At 40.8% G+C, this 15,560-nt stretch overlaps 1 protein-coding gene across 1 annotated transcript in view; it reads right to left on the bottom strand.

Annotated features, from left to right (window-relative positions):
• FBN1 (fibrillin 1) overlaps positions 1 to 15,560 on the bottom strand; it is a 230,424-nt gene that overhangs the window by 13,226 nt on the left and 201,638 nt on the right. The window contains exons 51-62 of the mRNA XM_084898386.1: positions 11,636 to 11,785; positions 11,221 to 11,286; positions 10,825 to 10,941; positions 8,393 to 8,512; positions 6,707 to 6,829; positions 6,014 to 6,145; positions 5,223 to 5,348; positions 4,452 to 4,658; positions 2,499 to 2,624; positions 2,114 to 2,236; positions 436 to 552; positions 34 to 162 (exon numbers count right to left, since the gene is read on the bottom strand). Coding sequence (XP_084754512.1) covers positions 34 to 162; positions 436 to 552; positions 2,114 to 2,236; positions 2,499 to 2,624; positions 4,452 to 4,658; positions 5,223 to 5,348; positions 6,014 to 6,145; positions 6,707 to 6,829; positions 8,393 to 8,512; positions 10,825 to 10,941; positions 11,221 to 11,286; positions 11,636 to 11,785 — 1,536 coding nt within the window. The remainder of the gene's footprint in view (positions 1 to 33; positions 163 to 435; positions 553 to 2,113; positions 2,237 to 2,498; positions 2,625 to 4,451; positions 4,659 to 5,222; positions 5,349 to 6,013; positions 6,146 to 6,706; positions 6,830 to 8,392; positions 8,513 to 10,824; positions 10,942 to 11,220; positions 11,287 to 11,635; positions 11,786 to 15,560) is intronic.

Here is a 15,560-nt window from a genome sequence, read left to right as displayed (position 1 = left end):
CACCAACTGGATGGTACTGAGCACCCTACTCACCTTCACAGCTGGCGCCACTCTGATCCAGTGAGAATCCCCGCTGGCATTCACAGGTGAAGCTCCCAGGAGTATTCTGGCAAATGCCCTTAGACCCACACAGGTTGATGTCCGAGCTGCACTCATTGTTATCTGTAAGAGACAGGGTAGGTAAAGGTGGGGGAAGAGAGGGGAGTGAGGAATTCCCTGGAGCTCTCTTTCTGTTATTTAAAAGGAAGAGAGATGGATGATTCACTTAAAAAAGACCCAAAAAGGCCTGTAACTGCTCACATGTGCTTGTTCACATGCACATACACACATATAGGTACTCCCATATTTTCCCAAGTTTTTGTCTTCTTAGTCCAGCAACAGAAGAATGTAAAGGAATAGCTGTCTCTCACATAGAGCCTTTTCCTCCCCACTTACCAATGCAGGCAGTGTGGTGTTGGGTAAAGCCAGGAGGACATTTACAAGCGAAGCTGCCAATGGTGTTAACACACAGGAACTGGCAGTTGTGCTGCTTCGTTGCACACTCATCAAGATCTACAAGAAAATGCAAGAAGGGCATTGGAGTAGAGCTGACAGCAGGCGTACCTAGAAGCTGCCCTAGGAGGAAGCTCTGAGTTTCCATCTCTCTGACTCAAGTGTGCCTGGGCCAGAACACAGCCAAGCAAATGGCTGGGATCACCCAGGAGATAAGAGTTTGAAAGACAAAACGTGGTCTCAATTTAGATTAAAAAATGTAGCTCTTTGGGGGAAGCCAAGGAAAACCCAATTCTCTTTGGTGAGAGGAAAATTCTTCAAGAAATTTCAGATCAGTTACAAAATTTTAAATAAATTTTAAATGAGGCAAGAGACTAGGGATTCTCAAAAAATTTCCAGAGTGTTGAAAAGATCTATTTAAGCTGAAACATAAGAAGAAATGTTGAGGCTGAAAATTTGTTCACTTGATTCTTTGCTGTTTTTTATTCTGCTCAAAGGAGTTGATCAACCAAACCAAACCAAACAAAACAAAACTGACCTTTTGTTTAGAGATCCTCCTTGGGATAAAACAAAACTGAGCAATAAGGAAGGGGGAAAAAGGAAAGAAAAATACTCATTCCGATAAGCTGGTAGCATTTTTAAAAACTGCCTAGATTCTTCCTCATGTCTCAATAAAACCCTCCACTTTGACCAGGCTTCTTTCCTCACTGCCAGAAAGTTAAGGTTCATTCTCAACTCCATTGCTATAAATAACATCGGGAGTGGGTTCCAAATATAAGTAGAATTTTAATTAAAAAAAAAAATCACTGTGAATGCAGGCCCCTTCCTTCCTTCTTCCCTCCTTCTCTCCCTCCTTCCCTCTGCTCCCCACTTCCACTTCATCCCACCACTTAACTTCCTTATTTCCCTCGTTCTCTTTCAAGACTTCAGGGAAGAATACTCTATGACTCTTGTTCTGCCATCTAGTCTACCTTCTCCAAATCCCTCATTGTCCAAATTATCCTTAAGAATGACTTGCTAGTGCTATTCACTCAATATATGGATTCCTTAATGTTGAGGAAGCTGTTCCCAGGAGTATGCTTACTCCAACAGAATTTTGCAAAAATCCTGAGTTGATAAGGGATTGTTGCTGAAGCATTGCCTAATTCTTAATTCAATGTGACATTTACACCTCAGATAAGCTCCTGCAGGCCCTCTTTTTGCAGAGCAAAAGCCTAGACAAAGTGCTTACTTAGTTCAGTGTCCTCTGGGTCATGGCACTGATTAGTGTGAGGTAGGACTCTGCTGGAGATCTAGGCTATTTAGTTGTTGAACAGTCTGACTACATAGTGATGCAATAAACAGAAAGCAGATGCAGTCCACTAGGAATCCTCAGCATCCCAGCTATGTAGAACTGGTCCTGTGCCTCTGAGACTCTCAGGGAAGGGCCCCATGGATGCCCAGGGAGCAGGCAGTGAGGATAGCTGCTGCCACTGGTCCTCTGCCATCTCCCTTCCCTCCCGCACAGGGAGCCTCCCTAGAGGCTCTAACACCAGGGGAGCTCCTCTTGTGTGTAGAGAGGGTCTGTCTGGCAACCGTGTGCCCGGAGGCAGGTGAGCGGGTGAAGGGACTTCTACTTTACCTTTGCAGCTCCTCCCATCATCCTGCAGAATGTAGCCTTTTGGGCACGAACACTGGTAACTCCCTTCTGTGTTTTTGCAGATGAAATTGCAGGGTTTGGGAGCCTGGTTGCACTCGTTCAGATCTATGATCAAAGACACACAGTGTGACTACCTATCCTAAAAGATGCATAAATATCAATACCCACAAGGCTGAATGAAAAACTTTGGTTTTGAGAAAAGAAAAAGTAAACTCTGTGAAGTGTTTGATCCTTCTCTTATGTTTTCTTATGAGTTTACACAGGCTTTTTAGATTTTTTTTTAGTTTGAGGATTTTATTTATTTATTTATTGCCACAATCTACAATTTTAGCTGGAGTTACTAAAGCAGAAGAAATAGAATACTTACCTACGCAGGCAGTCCCAGTGATGTCGGGAGTGTAGCCGGTTTTACAATTGCAATGATATGATCCTCTGTCATTGACACATTCCCCGTTTTTGCAAACGTCATGGATAACCCTGCACTCATCGATATCTGTCATTTAATGAACAGAAATTAAAATAAGAAAGGCATTAAAATGGACAATATTAATATGTAAGAATCATTTCAGTGTAAGTACTAAGGAACCATGTTACTAAATTATGGACCTAAGAAATTAAAAAAAACAAAGGGATGACAGCATACATTTCCCATGTAATGGTAACTATTTTGAAAGGCAAAGAATAACTTTATCAGACTGCAGTGGTAAACTAATCAGGCTAGGAGAAAACTTTAAAAATAATTTCTTTTTAGATTTGTATCGTTTTCTTCCTGTGGGTCATAGACCATCTACCTCATCTAGACGTAGCTAGCTCCCTGTGCCATCTCACGCCATCAAGCTCGCCTCCGGCCGATGTTCCATAAGTGGATCTCAGCAGTGGACCCTTCTGACAAGGAAATCCCACCTTTTTTTCTAAAATTGCATGTCCAAAATGAGGAGAAAAGTTGTTTTTGTTTTTTTCCTATTCTTCTTGTTGTGTATAAAGTTAACCCTAAAAAAATATCAAATCACATAGTATGGGGGGAAATGGACTAAACGTCACCTCTTTGGTGAGGGAGGCCCAGGGCTTAAGGTAGATTACTGGGCTGCGCCTTTGTAGCACTTTTAAAAACTCTCTACAATTATTCCTCGCGTCTCAATAAAACCCTCCGCTTTGACCAGGCTTCTTTCCTCACTGCCAGAAAGTTAAGGTGGAAGAAGTTACAACCCCACTCACAGCTCCACCAACGGACATTTGCTCAGTATGTACCACTGAGCATTCAAGCCACTGTCCTCCCCATCTGGACCCACCGATCCACTTATTGCTCAGTGGGGGCCAACACCAGAGATTTCTTCACGGTTGATTGTCAAATAACCATTTTGTACCAACAACTAATATTTTTACTGAAATTCTTCAAGTTTTCTCTGAAATGCAATTTAGCCTACCCTCATTCATCTCAAGAAATGTTTTCCACCATTTCAATTTTTCCTCCAAAAAGTCATAAATTTGGTTTGGTCACCCCATCTAATCTACCCAGTTCTGTTATTCTACCACTAACCACATCTTTCTAACATGAACATAAATTCAGCATACTTTTGTACAGTATATTTCAGTCAACTTCAAGAGCTAAAGTACATCTTGGCTCACTAGTTTAGGGATTTAATGTACATTTATTTTAAGATTTATCTAAAAACGATGTTCTGAGTCATTAGCAACACTGATAACAAACTTTTGTTTAAAAAGTTGAAGACTCCTGCCCAGGTAGCTCAGCTAACTGGAGCACCATTCTATGCACCAAAAGGTTGTGGTTCAATCCCCAGTCAGGGTGCATGCGGGAGGCAACCAATCGATATTTCTCACCTCCCTCCCTCCCTCCTTCCTCAATCCCTTTCTCCCTCCCTCCCTCTCTCCCTTACTCCTTCCCTCAGTTCCTCCCTCTCTCTCCCTCCCTTGTTTCCTCCCTCCTTCCCTCCCTCCCTCTCTCTTCCTCTCTTGCTAGAAATCAATAAAAACATAGCCTCAGGTGAGGACTTATAAATAAATAAATAAATAAATAAATAAATAAATAAATAAAACATTGAAGATCCTTATAAAGCAGAGGCAGGAACCCTAGCACACACAACTTATTCAGGACACTTTGGCAACATGGCCTTGAACATCTAAAATATCGTGATGAAGAATTTTTGTCAATCTCAATTATGCAACTCAGCCTAGGTTCATATTGCTGATTCCATAGTCTCATCTGTCCTTCGTAGAACAAATAAACAAATTCCCTGCAAGTATTTTTGGACCGAATGAATTACCTGCTCCACCCGTAATAAACCGGAACAAAGGGAAGTACCTGTTCCATTGGTCATGAATCCTCGGCCATGGGGGCAGAGCTTTTTGAAGGCCACAGTACCCTGGAAAGGGCAGATCTCACACTGGGGACCCCAACCTCTCCCTCCGTCACAGCAGCACTCTGACTTGGTGACGGGATTCCTGTTGCTCGAGCCGATCTGGCACATGTTCTGGAGCACCTCCGTGAAGCAGTACCCTTCCCGGTTGTCTGGAAGGGGCGTTATATTAAAAGGGAAATTTTAGGAAATTTTCTAAGCGCAGCCAGCTTTCAAAAATTTGGTCAGATACGAAACCCACAAGGGATATAACACTTTACCCTGGTGAGAAGGAGCGAGAAGGGAAAGCTGGAAACTGCAGTGAGAGAGAAAGGATGGCATCTGAGGAGACAAATAAGAAATTCAGTAAGTAGGCAGAAAGGCATTGGTCTGGGCAAGGTTGCGACTCTATCTGCTCCCAGAAGTATAGTCATGTTATGGAAGCAGAGAAACATATGGTAGCATCCTGAGCACCAAGCGTTTAAAAAGGCAGAAAGAAATTTCAAACGAGAGATTCAGCAATACAATTAGTACTATAAAGGAAGAACCGAGCTGCAGGGCAGTGCTATGCCCAATGGACAATCAGTCACTGAGTCATCTCCAAAATATGAGCATTTTTTAACCTTTCCTGAAATGTTGACGGTCTCTATTATTTCCAAGACGAGACCTGGGTTCTCAGCACCCCAGTGTGGGGACCAGTTGCGAAGGCATCCCGCTACCCGCCCGCCCGTACTCACCGAGGCACTCGTCCTGGGCGGGGCTGGCCGTGAAGCCGTCATTGCACTCGCAGGTGTAGCTCCCCCGCGTGTTGAGGCAGCGCCCGTTCTCACAGATGCCCGGCTTGGTCTGACACTCATTCTCATCTGGGTGGTTTCATTGAAGGACCAAAAACAAGAGGAGTCATCTGACCACTTCGTACAAGAATGGACTCTTTCTTTTCTTAAATTTAGTTTGTGGATACTAGGTAAGCTGTTCACATGGGTCCCAAATACAAAAGGCATAAGAACGTATTCAGCAAAATTTCCCCTTTTTCCCCTTCCCCCAGCCACAAATTCCCCTCCAGGGAGTCAACTGTGTTACTAATGTGTCTTCCCAGAGACGAACTGCACACATACAAGCAGATACATACACCTGGGTGTGTACCTCCACCCTTTAAAAAACATAATTGATGGCATTTTATACACTTAAAACATAGATGACAGCATTTTATGTACACTTAATTTTTAACTTTATAAAATTTTAAATTTTCCATATCTGTACATAAAGAGGATTCCCAAATGCCATAATTGATGGCATTTTATACACTTAAAACATAGATGACAGCATTTTATGTACACTTACAGTTTTTAACTTCATAAAATTTTAAATTTTCCCTATCTGTACATAAAGAAGATCATCAAGAGACAAGGGGCCCTCCACTGGAAGTTATGGCAGGAGGTTAATTCTGAGGGGCAAAATGGCTCTGGCCAAGAACATAGAGCCCAAGTCCCTTCCTTTGTCAGAGCTCCTTCTGCTGGGATTCTCTTACCTACGCAGGCTTCCCCGTCAGGTGTGCGCTGATACCCAGGTCCACAGATGCATATATACGTGCCAATGAGGTTCTTGCATTGCATTTGCTTTTCATCACAGTCATGCTTCATCTCTTCACACTCATCCAGGTCTGGAGAGAATGTGCAACCACAAATTTATAAGAGAAGCTACATTAATTTCTCGCCTTTTAAACATCAAACAGTATTAAGCAACCTATTTCCTTTATCATTGTTGGACTTTGTGGCCTCCCAAGAATGAGAAGAGGTCTTCTAGCCATTTATGAACCCGAAGAAATTGCTCCCTAACTAACTGGCAACCTCTTCGAAAGGAGGAAGCATTATTTTTAATACTTCTTGATTAATTGAATATCTCCATCTCAACATCTTCATATAGAACTTCCTGAATGTGGGGAAATGTCTTCTTTTCTTTCTGTCTTCACATTTGTGGCACGGCTGGCAAGCAACGCAGAGTGAACTAAAAGGGATCTGCAGTGCAGCCCTTGACTCAATGTGAAGCCCCAAGCAACAATTTGCTAGGAAAAGGAGCAATGACAACCCTCATAATGTCCATGAGCTACAGCAGTGCTCCCCACTTCCCAGCCCTCCTCTATGGTTGCAAGCTTTGGAGGGACATCCCCCATCATCGTGTTAGAGCTCCCTGGCTTGGATGAACTTGAACATGAATGTCTCACCTTTGCACATCCTCTTGTCTTCTCTCAGGACATAACCAGCAGGACATTTGCATTCATACGACCCATAAGTGTTTACACATCGGAAAGCACAGAGCAGGGGATTCTGGGCACACTCGTTTACATCTGCAGCAGAGGTAGTAAGAAAATAATGGATCATGAACATCAACAAAAAAAAAGGAATATACTTTTACCAAAAGCTGAAACGCTTCATTGTTATAAACATGGGTGGACCAAGCAGTCTCTGGTTTTCAGGGAGTTATAAAATGATCTGGTTATTTTATAATTGGTATCAGTAAGGTGGCCTTGCATTCTGATGCTCCCAGCACAGTCAAGTTAATGTTTGTCATTCCTGTGAAGTTATAAATTGTTATTTAGATGGATGATGTCACCTATACAGAGGGAGCTGTTCTAAAATTCTTGCTTTGAAGCCTCAAGATGATCACTTACCACTCCCAAAGTCACATGGAGTGGTGATCCGTTTTACCCCATTCAGCCAAAGCAACTGCCAAGTCTATTGCTGTCAGAACAGAAACAGACCCCTCTGTGACTGTTAAACCCCTCCCTTTCCCCATATAGAAGAGGCTTCTGTTGAATAACAGTGTTCCTTATACCCAAGCAAATAGTGTTCCGAATTATTATACACTTACAGAGATACCTTGTTCCCACTGAGGCCCAGGTTAGAGCTTTCAATAGGTGGGAATGGCTTTACTGTTAGTGGTCAAGTGATTTTATAGATTTCATAATTTGAAAACATCAGAATGAGTTTTTGGAAAATCAGGGTTAAAACATACCATCTTGATGATCATGTTTCTCTATAAGTCCACTAATGCCAACTGAGATCATCAGTAAGACCCCAGATCATGACTAGTTACAGTCTTGAAAGATCCACCCACAACTTCAACAATGGGTACCCATGAGCCATATTTCTAATGCAGAGCTCATTTTAGTACCAACTTTACTCTCTGCCTTCATTGCCCCTTCATGCTTTTCTTAGACCAGTGGTTCTCAACTAGAGAACACATCAGAATCACCTGGAAGGCTGCTGAACCCCAACCTTAGAGTTGCTGACTCAGGAGGTCTGGGATGAGGCTTAAAAATCTGAAGCCCTAACAATTCACAGGTGATGCTGATGTAACAGGTCCAGGGACCATCTTTTGAGAACCTCTTTTCTAGACACTCCCTCCCTTTGCTTTCTTTCCATTCATTCTTCTAGCCATACTGGCCAACACATATAACATATATAGACGATCCCGCTGTGACAGCTGTGGGATATTGGTGGTTACCTCAGTGGGTAGATGTTTCTATGAATAGAAAAGAAAAACCAGAGAAGAAAAAGAGAGGGATCATTGTGAGATGAAAATAGTCAGAAGGGGAAAATGGAAAGTATGAAAGAAGGTAATAAATAAGACTGGAGTTGTATATAAATATCAGTAGTAGGGAGACACCACCAAGAACTCTGCATGATCTACAGCATAACTTGTGCCATGAGCCATCAGTATGTTTTTCAGATACTCCCTGCAGAAAGGTGACACATAGAGATGAAAAGATGGAATGGCCAATCCCGCCCAGATGTTTTTTTTATTTTATACATTCTGAGTGGTATTTCACATTAAGAATTATAATTAACCAACTGTTGCTTACAAGATCAGAACATGTAACCAACTATTATACAGTTAAGAGTCTTACCTTCACAAGTCATCATTGGACCAGGCTCAAATCCTTCCTCACAGGTGCATTCAAACCCTCCAATCACATTCTTGCAAGTTCCATTTCCACAAGGATTGCCCACAGAACATTCATCAATATCTGCAGGTGACCAGGAGAATATTCAAAACACAATGAATTGAGAGAAAATGGGTTTGGACTCAGATAATACCTTTCATTCTATCAGAATCCTTTGATCTGTAATGTCTTATTTTATTTTCATTCTGTCCTTGCAGAGAACAAATGCACAGTCCTATTGCCACAAGTTTGTGGCTGTGAAATCCAACTTGCTAAGTGGCAGTGGCAGTGACAATGACAGTGACAGTAGCTGGGTTTCTAGCTCTTCTAGTGCTCTTCTCTGTGAGTTTCTCCAGCCTCCCACACTATAAAGAAGTACATCTTCTAGTGGGAATAGATGTTCAAAGGGTTAAAACAATGCTTCTTTCACAAGTCAAAAGTTTTCACTTACTTAAAGCTAGAAACACATCTCCAGCTTGGCCTTACATTACATCACTCTCCAAGAAGCCTTAAACATGATGGCGCTCTGCCAGATATAAAATAGAAGACTAAACTGACGCAAAATAAGAGACCAGAGGTTAAGCAAAATTAATACACTGGATAAAATCAAGACCCAAGTAGATTTTGTTGATTCTGTTGAAGCCAGATGGTTTACATTAGGCAGACGAAAGTCTAGAAAGAAATATATTTAGGGTCTGATCTCTCTAAATAACTATATAGAGAGAACAAGTTTTACCAACGAGGTCCAAAAAATAGATATGCCTCCCGACTCATCTATCTGGAATCCTCATTCTAAAACATCTTCCTTCGGGAGAGGGGAGAATTGAAAAAAAGCATTATGTTTTAGCTATGTAGGGCAAAGAAAAGTAAGACTAGCATCAAGGGTTCTGCCTTCTGCTGGGCTCTGAATTCAGCAAGTGAAGACAGAGACTGTGGTAGAGAGACCGTGGGTGAGGAGGCTTATGTCTCACATCCATAATAGCACTAACTGAAGATGCCAGAGAGAAAACATTTTGTTCTGCTATGACCTTCCATTTCACTGTAAGGAATGTCATATCTCCTTCAAGTTAATAATCACAATATCATTGATTTTTAGAGTTATAAGGTAATTAGAAATAACTTGGTCCATCTGCATAGTATTACATTCTAAGGCCTAAAGAACTTGCTTAAGCTCCCAGAGGCATAACTGAAGCTGAAATTTTACACCCTGATCCCTGTGTGGAAAGAACACTTTCTAATGTATACAGATTCTTAGCATTTATACCATTATTAACTCATGTTTGATTTCTTAGATAAATAGACATAATACTTGGATTCCATGCAGAGTTAGTGTGAATTAAGAGGTCAAAGGCCAGCCATAGAAGCCATTCTTTGAAATTTTAATAAGAAGGTTAAAACAAGGGGAAATACATTGGATACATAGCATTTCATATTACTATGTGCAATAAAATCTGGGCAAATTTTGTATTTTATATCTTGAGAGAATAAGATTATGACATTAATATGTTTTAATTTCAGAAAGACTTTCATTATAATATTGTCCTTTCCACTATCTCTTCAACTGTGTCTTTCCCATTAGACTTAAGGTCCATGCAAGGAAGGACAATATTGTCTTGATTCACTGCTGTAGTCATAGAGCCAAAGTGCCTGGCACACAGTGGGGCCTCAGCTAGTATTGTTAGATGAATGATACATAAACGAATGAACAAAATTTATTTTTCTTCCATCTTAGTATTTGTACTTCCTCATGTGAATGCTGTAGAGCAAGCATGTCCATCTCAATATAACAGTATGTAAGAAACATTTTAATAAAAATTTTGCAACAATTTTTACAACATTCTGTTAATCATAATTATTAATAAAGAACTACAACATTCCCTTATGACTCTATCATGTTGCATTCATTTCCCTTATGCACTTTATGAGCAAGCATACTATTTCTTTCCACTAATACTAGCAGCGAATATTTTAGCAGCCGATTGCTAAGTTATTAGTGTTGAATTGACTTGTTTGGTGTGAGCAACAGAAAAATCTTACTTTTGGAGAATAAGAAAAATAGGTTTATTTGAGTTATGCTTATTAATCTGTGCAGTTACTCAGTGTCTGGTAAGTTAATATTCAAGAAAAATATTTATTGAAATTATTTTATTATTTATTAACATTATTTTATGTCAATGATTACTAGTTTATTTCAGCCCTTTGTATTCAGCATGTCTCTATTGAAATAAACGTATGTTTCTATGAAAATTGAAGCTTTTGTGGTTTTATTTTGCGGCCCACATAAAATTAAACCTTGTTTATTTGGCCCATGTTAGCCTTTGAGTTTGACATGCTTGCTGTAGAGCTTAATTTTTAACTTGTAAAACTCCAGTGAAAGAAACCGACTTATCACTCACCTATACATTCATTCGCCTCCAAAATGTAACCAAAGGGACACTCGCAGCGGTAGGAGCCGTCGGTGTTGATGCACTGCCCGTGTTTACAGACATCAGGTTCTTTGCACTCATCCATATCTTAAGCAAAGGAGAGGGGGAAAAAGTAAGTAACAGGTGTTGTTGTTTTTTAAACACAGAGGTAAATTATAATCATTTCAGTGCTTAATCCATGGAATAGTTATTACAATACAATATCTCAAATACAAAACAAAATACAATTGGTATGTAAATGAGAAGACAAAGAAATAGAGCTTAATTTTTGAAGACATGTGAAGAAATAAGAACAACTGGAAATAAGTAAGGAGGAGGCTAGCTGATACTTAGAAATGCTGAGAATCTAGCACACAGGCCACTCACCAACTGCTGAGTCATCAGGTCCCACGATGATCCCACTTCCATAGGGACAGATCTGGCGGAAGGCCTCTGTGGTGGAGACATGCTCGTTAATAGACAGACCAGTGGCACCAGCCCTAGGCTCCTCCCCAAGCATTATGTGGTGGCCAAACTGCCACATGCTGCACGTATTGGGAAACAGTGAACGGGACAAGCCCAGAAACCAGAGACAGTTAACGAGGTCCCAGAGCTGCCGTGCCTTCTACTTGGGCAGCTCCAGTTCATAACATAGCTTAGAAGAAAAGAGCTACCTAGCTCCTGAGGAAAAACTATTTTAACGAATATTTTAGTTAGACTTACAATTAAATTAAGGTCTTGCTTATTTTGTGGCCAGTGAGCACCCTGCACGAGCCAAAGAGAAACACAGATGGAAACATACCATCGGGCTCCGTGGGACACAGCTCACAGGGATCTCCCCAGCCCTCTCCCTTCAAGGCGCAGCAGCATTCCTGCTTCGAGTGGTTCCTGGATTTGGGTGATGAACACTTTCCTCCTTCAAACTTCGCATAACAGTAGCTCATTCGCAAATCTGCAGCATAAATTCAAGAGGCCCTTCAGTTGCTTTCTTACTAAATCACTAAATCGTTAATGTATAATAGGGAATAAAAAATAAGGCATCCCTGGCCTTGTTGATGTTGCTCAGAAAACAAAGATATTTACATTAAGATTCATAACAGTAGCAAAATTACAGTTATGAAGTAGCAACAAAAATAATTTTATGGTTGGGGGTCACCACAACATGAAAAACTATTAAAGGGTCACGGCATTAGAAACGTTGAGAACCACTGCCTTAAGTGATTATAATAATAACTGAGCTGAGTCTTCATAGTCATAGATAGTGAGATCTGGACAAATCTATGTGACTTTCACCATATTATTTCTCATTTTTGCCACTTTCCCAAATAACCCGATGTAAATAATAAAAATGAAGACTGTCACATTTCAAACCTGGTATCATCAGTGACTTCAGGATGGGGACATCCAGAGATGGAGTCGTTCACGAGTACATCTCACTGGGAGCTCTGCTTACACATGTTTGGGATAACACTGAGCAAGCACACTAGGCAAAGGGAGACCTCCTAGTGCTAGAACTTACTGTAGCACCATACTTTGCTCTTTATTCTGCGTCCCTAAGCCTTGGAGCCAAAATAAAACCCCAGATTTGAGGGATAGAGCAAATAAAGACGTGACGATTTTGTGGACTGGAAAGAACACAACACAATGGTCATCTACTGCAGCAGCTACTCATGCAGTTGCTGTCTGAAAGTGGAGGCGGGCTTTCTGCAGATTTTACACATGAACACGCACACCAACACGCACACAAACAGAAGCTTGTTTAGCTGAACAGAGAGAGAGGGAAGGTAAAGAGGAGGGCTGGGAGAGGAGGGATGAGAGGGAGAATACTCTCTCTATCAAAGAATATGTTACTTTAATATTGATTATTTCTTGGGGATTCCAACATGGAATACGGGATCTAGTTCTTACAAAATTCTCTAACATTGTGCGACATAATTTTGGCAACTGACTTTTCCATTCCTTACAGAGCAAATTGAGTGACTCTAAAAAGTGAGCTCATCCAAGAGCCTGGAGTGTGTTTTCCCTCAAACTTGACTTCCAGACCCTTGCAATCTCCTCTCAAGTTACCCAGAGGCAAAATCTGCAGGTTTTAACAAAATGCTTTCATATCCACTCTGCACAATTCCTCTTTTTTATTTTTGATCAGGTCTGCTTTCTCCTGTTACAGTTTTCCAATCTCAGGTAGCATACTGTTATAGTCACCTATGCAGTTCTGTTAAGACATTTTCATTTTATTTCATGACAAATGGGACAATGTAAGAATAACTGAGTTGCCAAAGATCATACCAGAAAAATTTTCATGAAGTAAAGTAAAAATATCTGTCTGTCTGTCTATCTGGTTTATGAGGTGCTGTTAAGTCAAGTTCTATTGGCCTCCCCAATGAACTTGTTCAACCAACTTTTCCACATAAACTATCTCCCTAGTTTCTACTTCACTTTCATATCTGCTATAAATAGGACGTCACAGGCACCCTTCAGTCAGCTACTCTTCAGAAGGTAAAGAGCAATTAAAACCCCAGTCCTCATCCTATAGCCTATCTGCCAACCAAATGTTTGTGTTGCTGAGAAGCTTCATGGAATGATAGTTCCATGCATGACACATTTAAATATATATATTGATTTTTAGAAAGAGATAGGGGGAGAGAGAAGGGAAAACTGATGTGGGAGAGAAACAGACATCAGTTGCCAGGGATTGAACCCAGCACCTGGGTATGAGTCCTGACAGGGAATTGAACGTGCCACTTTTTGGTGTACAGGATGATGTTCCAACCAGCTGAGCCATACAGTCATGGCAAGGATACCTTTTGACTTGCTTTACTCTTCAAGTTCATTGTCACTCTCTCAAAGTTTTGAGTTTATCAGTCCTGTTTTTATAATTAATGCCTACAAATGTCTTAAGATATAACTTAGTGATTACTCACTAATATGTCTCAACAAATATATTAAAGCTTAATTCCTTCCTTTGTCTTTCCAGCTTGTAATGTTTCTTTGAAATCTAGACACGTGCATGTTCTAATACTTGTCTGTTAACATTTTCATTCTCTCTTCCTTTTATCACTGACCCTGTTCCTTAGCCCAGTCTCCCCAACCCTACTCCATCACCCCACCCACCTCTGGAAAAAGAAATCTAGGCTTTACGCAGAGACTCAAACACAGGACATTTAGGGTGAGCCTAAGTGACGAATTATCTTCCCTGAACTTTGTAACTGGAAGTGGCTCATTTACATCTGTGACCTCCAGGTGCCACGATCCATCACATTTGTTCCTTCATAGCATTATCAGTAGTTCTGTGGACTTTTCTCATTTCTTGGGCAATAGAAGCCTGACTCCTAGTTTGCCATCTTTTAAGAAAAACCTGGATCTTTATTTCCTGGCTCCACTGAAATCTGTGCTCTGTGGGAGATTTGCTTGTGGTGATTCTCTAGAATGGGTTTACTAAACAAAGGTGTCTAGCATTGGGAAAGAGAACTGTGGCTTGCCCACACACTTTAACTAGAGCTCCCTGGGATGCCTGTTTACCAGTGCATCTGCAAAGAGCCCTTAATGACCTTGGGAATTGCATCAGAACTACAACAGTCGCTTTCCCTGCTTGCATTCCTCAACTCTGGCGCTGAGTATGTGGCAGGGCTGCTCACAAGCTGGGCCGATTCTTCCTGCAGCGTTAGCTCACTCTGTGACAGGCCAGTGCAAATTGAATTAATAGCCTCTGAGTTTCCTCTGGCTTGCCACATCGGCAGATTCACACCTGGTTTCTCACTGCTTTCTTTCCAAACTCAGGCCAACCCAAAGGCACACAAAAACCAGGGAGAAGTTAGAATTTATTGGGCTGGTCTATACTATCCAGACCAAGTATCTGCTTGAATCAAGCATCACCCAACCCACAACCTCAAAAATCAACCCACAGCCTTCAGTAACTACCTATAAGACCAAACCAACCAGAGTGTTCTCAACTATTCCCTTTCTCACTTTTAAATACTAGGTAGCTAAATGATCAGCTGTAAAGTAAAAAGTGAATATTTTAGAATAACTAGAGTCTATGAATGACTCAGAAAGTAAAAAAGCTCTGTCACATGTTCAATAAGATTGGTTGGGCAGGTATTATTGTTGTTTAAAATGAGAAAATGGAGATTACAAAAGATTAAATGCCTTGCCCTATGCAAAGCATGACAGGGTTAAGACTTTAAACACAATTTTTAGAATCTTAATTGATATCCTTTGCCTCTCATTTGGTAATATGGAAAGACACACACACACACACACACACACACACACACAACAAAACAAAACAAAACAAACAAACAAACAAAAAAGAGAGAATGGAACAACAAAAACAAAAACGACCAAAAGGCTCCGGAGCAGGGCTGGAGTCAGGGGCAGGGGGAAGAGAACTATATGTGTTTGTGTGAGGTTTTTTTTTTTTTGTCCAGAATTCATTAAACTAATTTGTGAAAATAGACAGACTTACACCATTCATTGCATTGCTAAGTAAAATCTAAACAGTTTTCTGGGACACAATACACTGTTATGCTTAAGTTCAGGCTCCCTTTTGATTTTTTAAAAAAGTGCACATGTATTATTCCAGAAAACAGACTATGGCCTAGCAAGAATCTTGGTCAGTTCAAATTCATTTTTCTATTTTCTTAGAAAACTTGTGATGTAAGGGATGGGCACTATATACTGGGGACATGTGGGTTAATCGCATTTTTCTGTCTGAGAGCCTAGGTTTT

This window comes from Pipistrellus hanaki (assembly GCF_964339955.1).
Source record: "Pipistrellus hanaki genome assembly, chromosome: 1".
NCBI lineage: Eukaryota > Metazoa > Chordata > Mammalia > Chiroptera > Vespertilionidae > Pipistrellus > Pipistrellus hanaki.
Note: the sequence above shows the minus strand (reverse complement) of the source record. Positions and strands in the feature narration are given on the sequence as shown.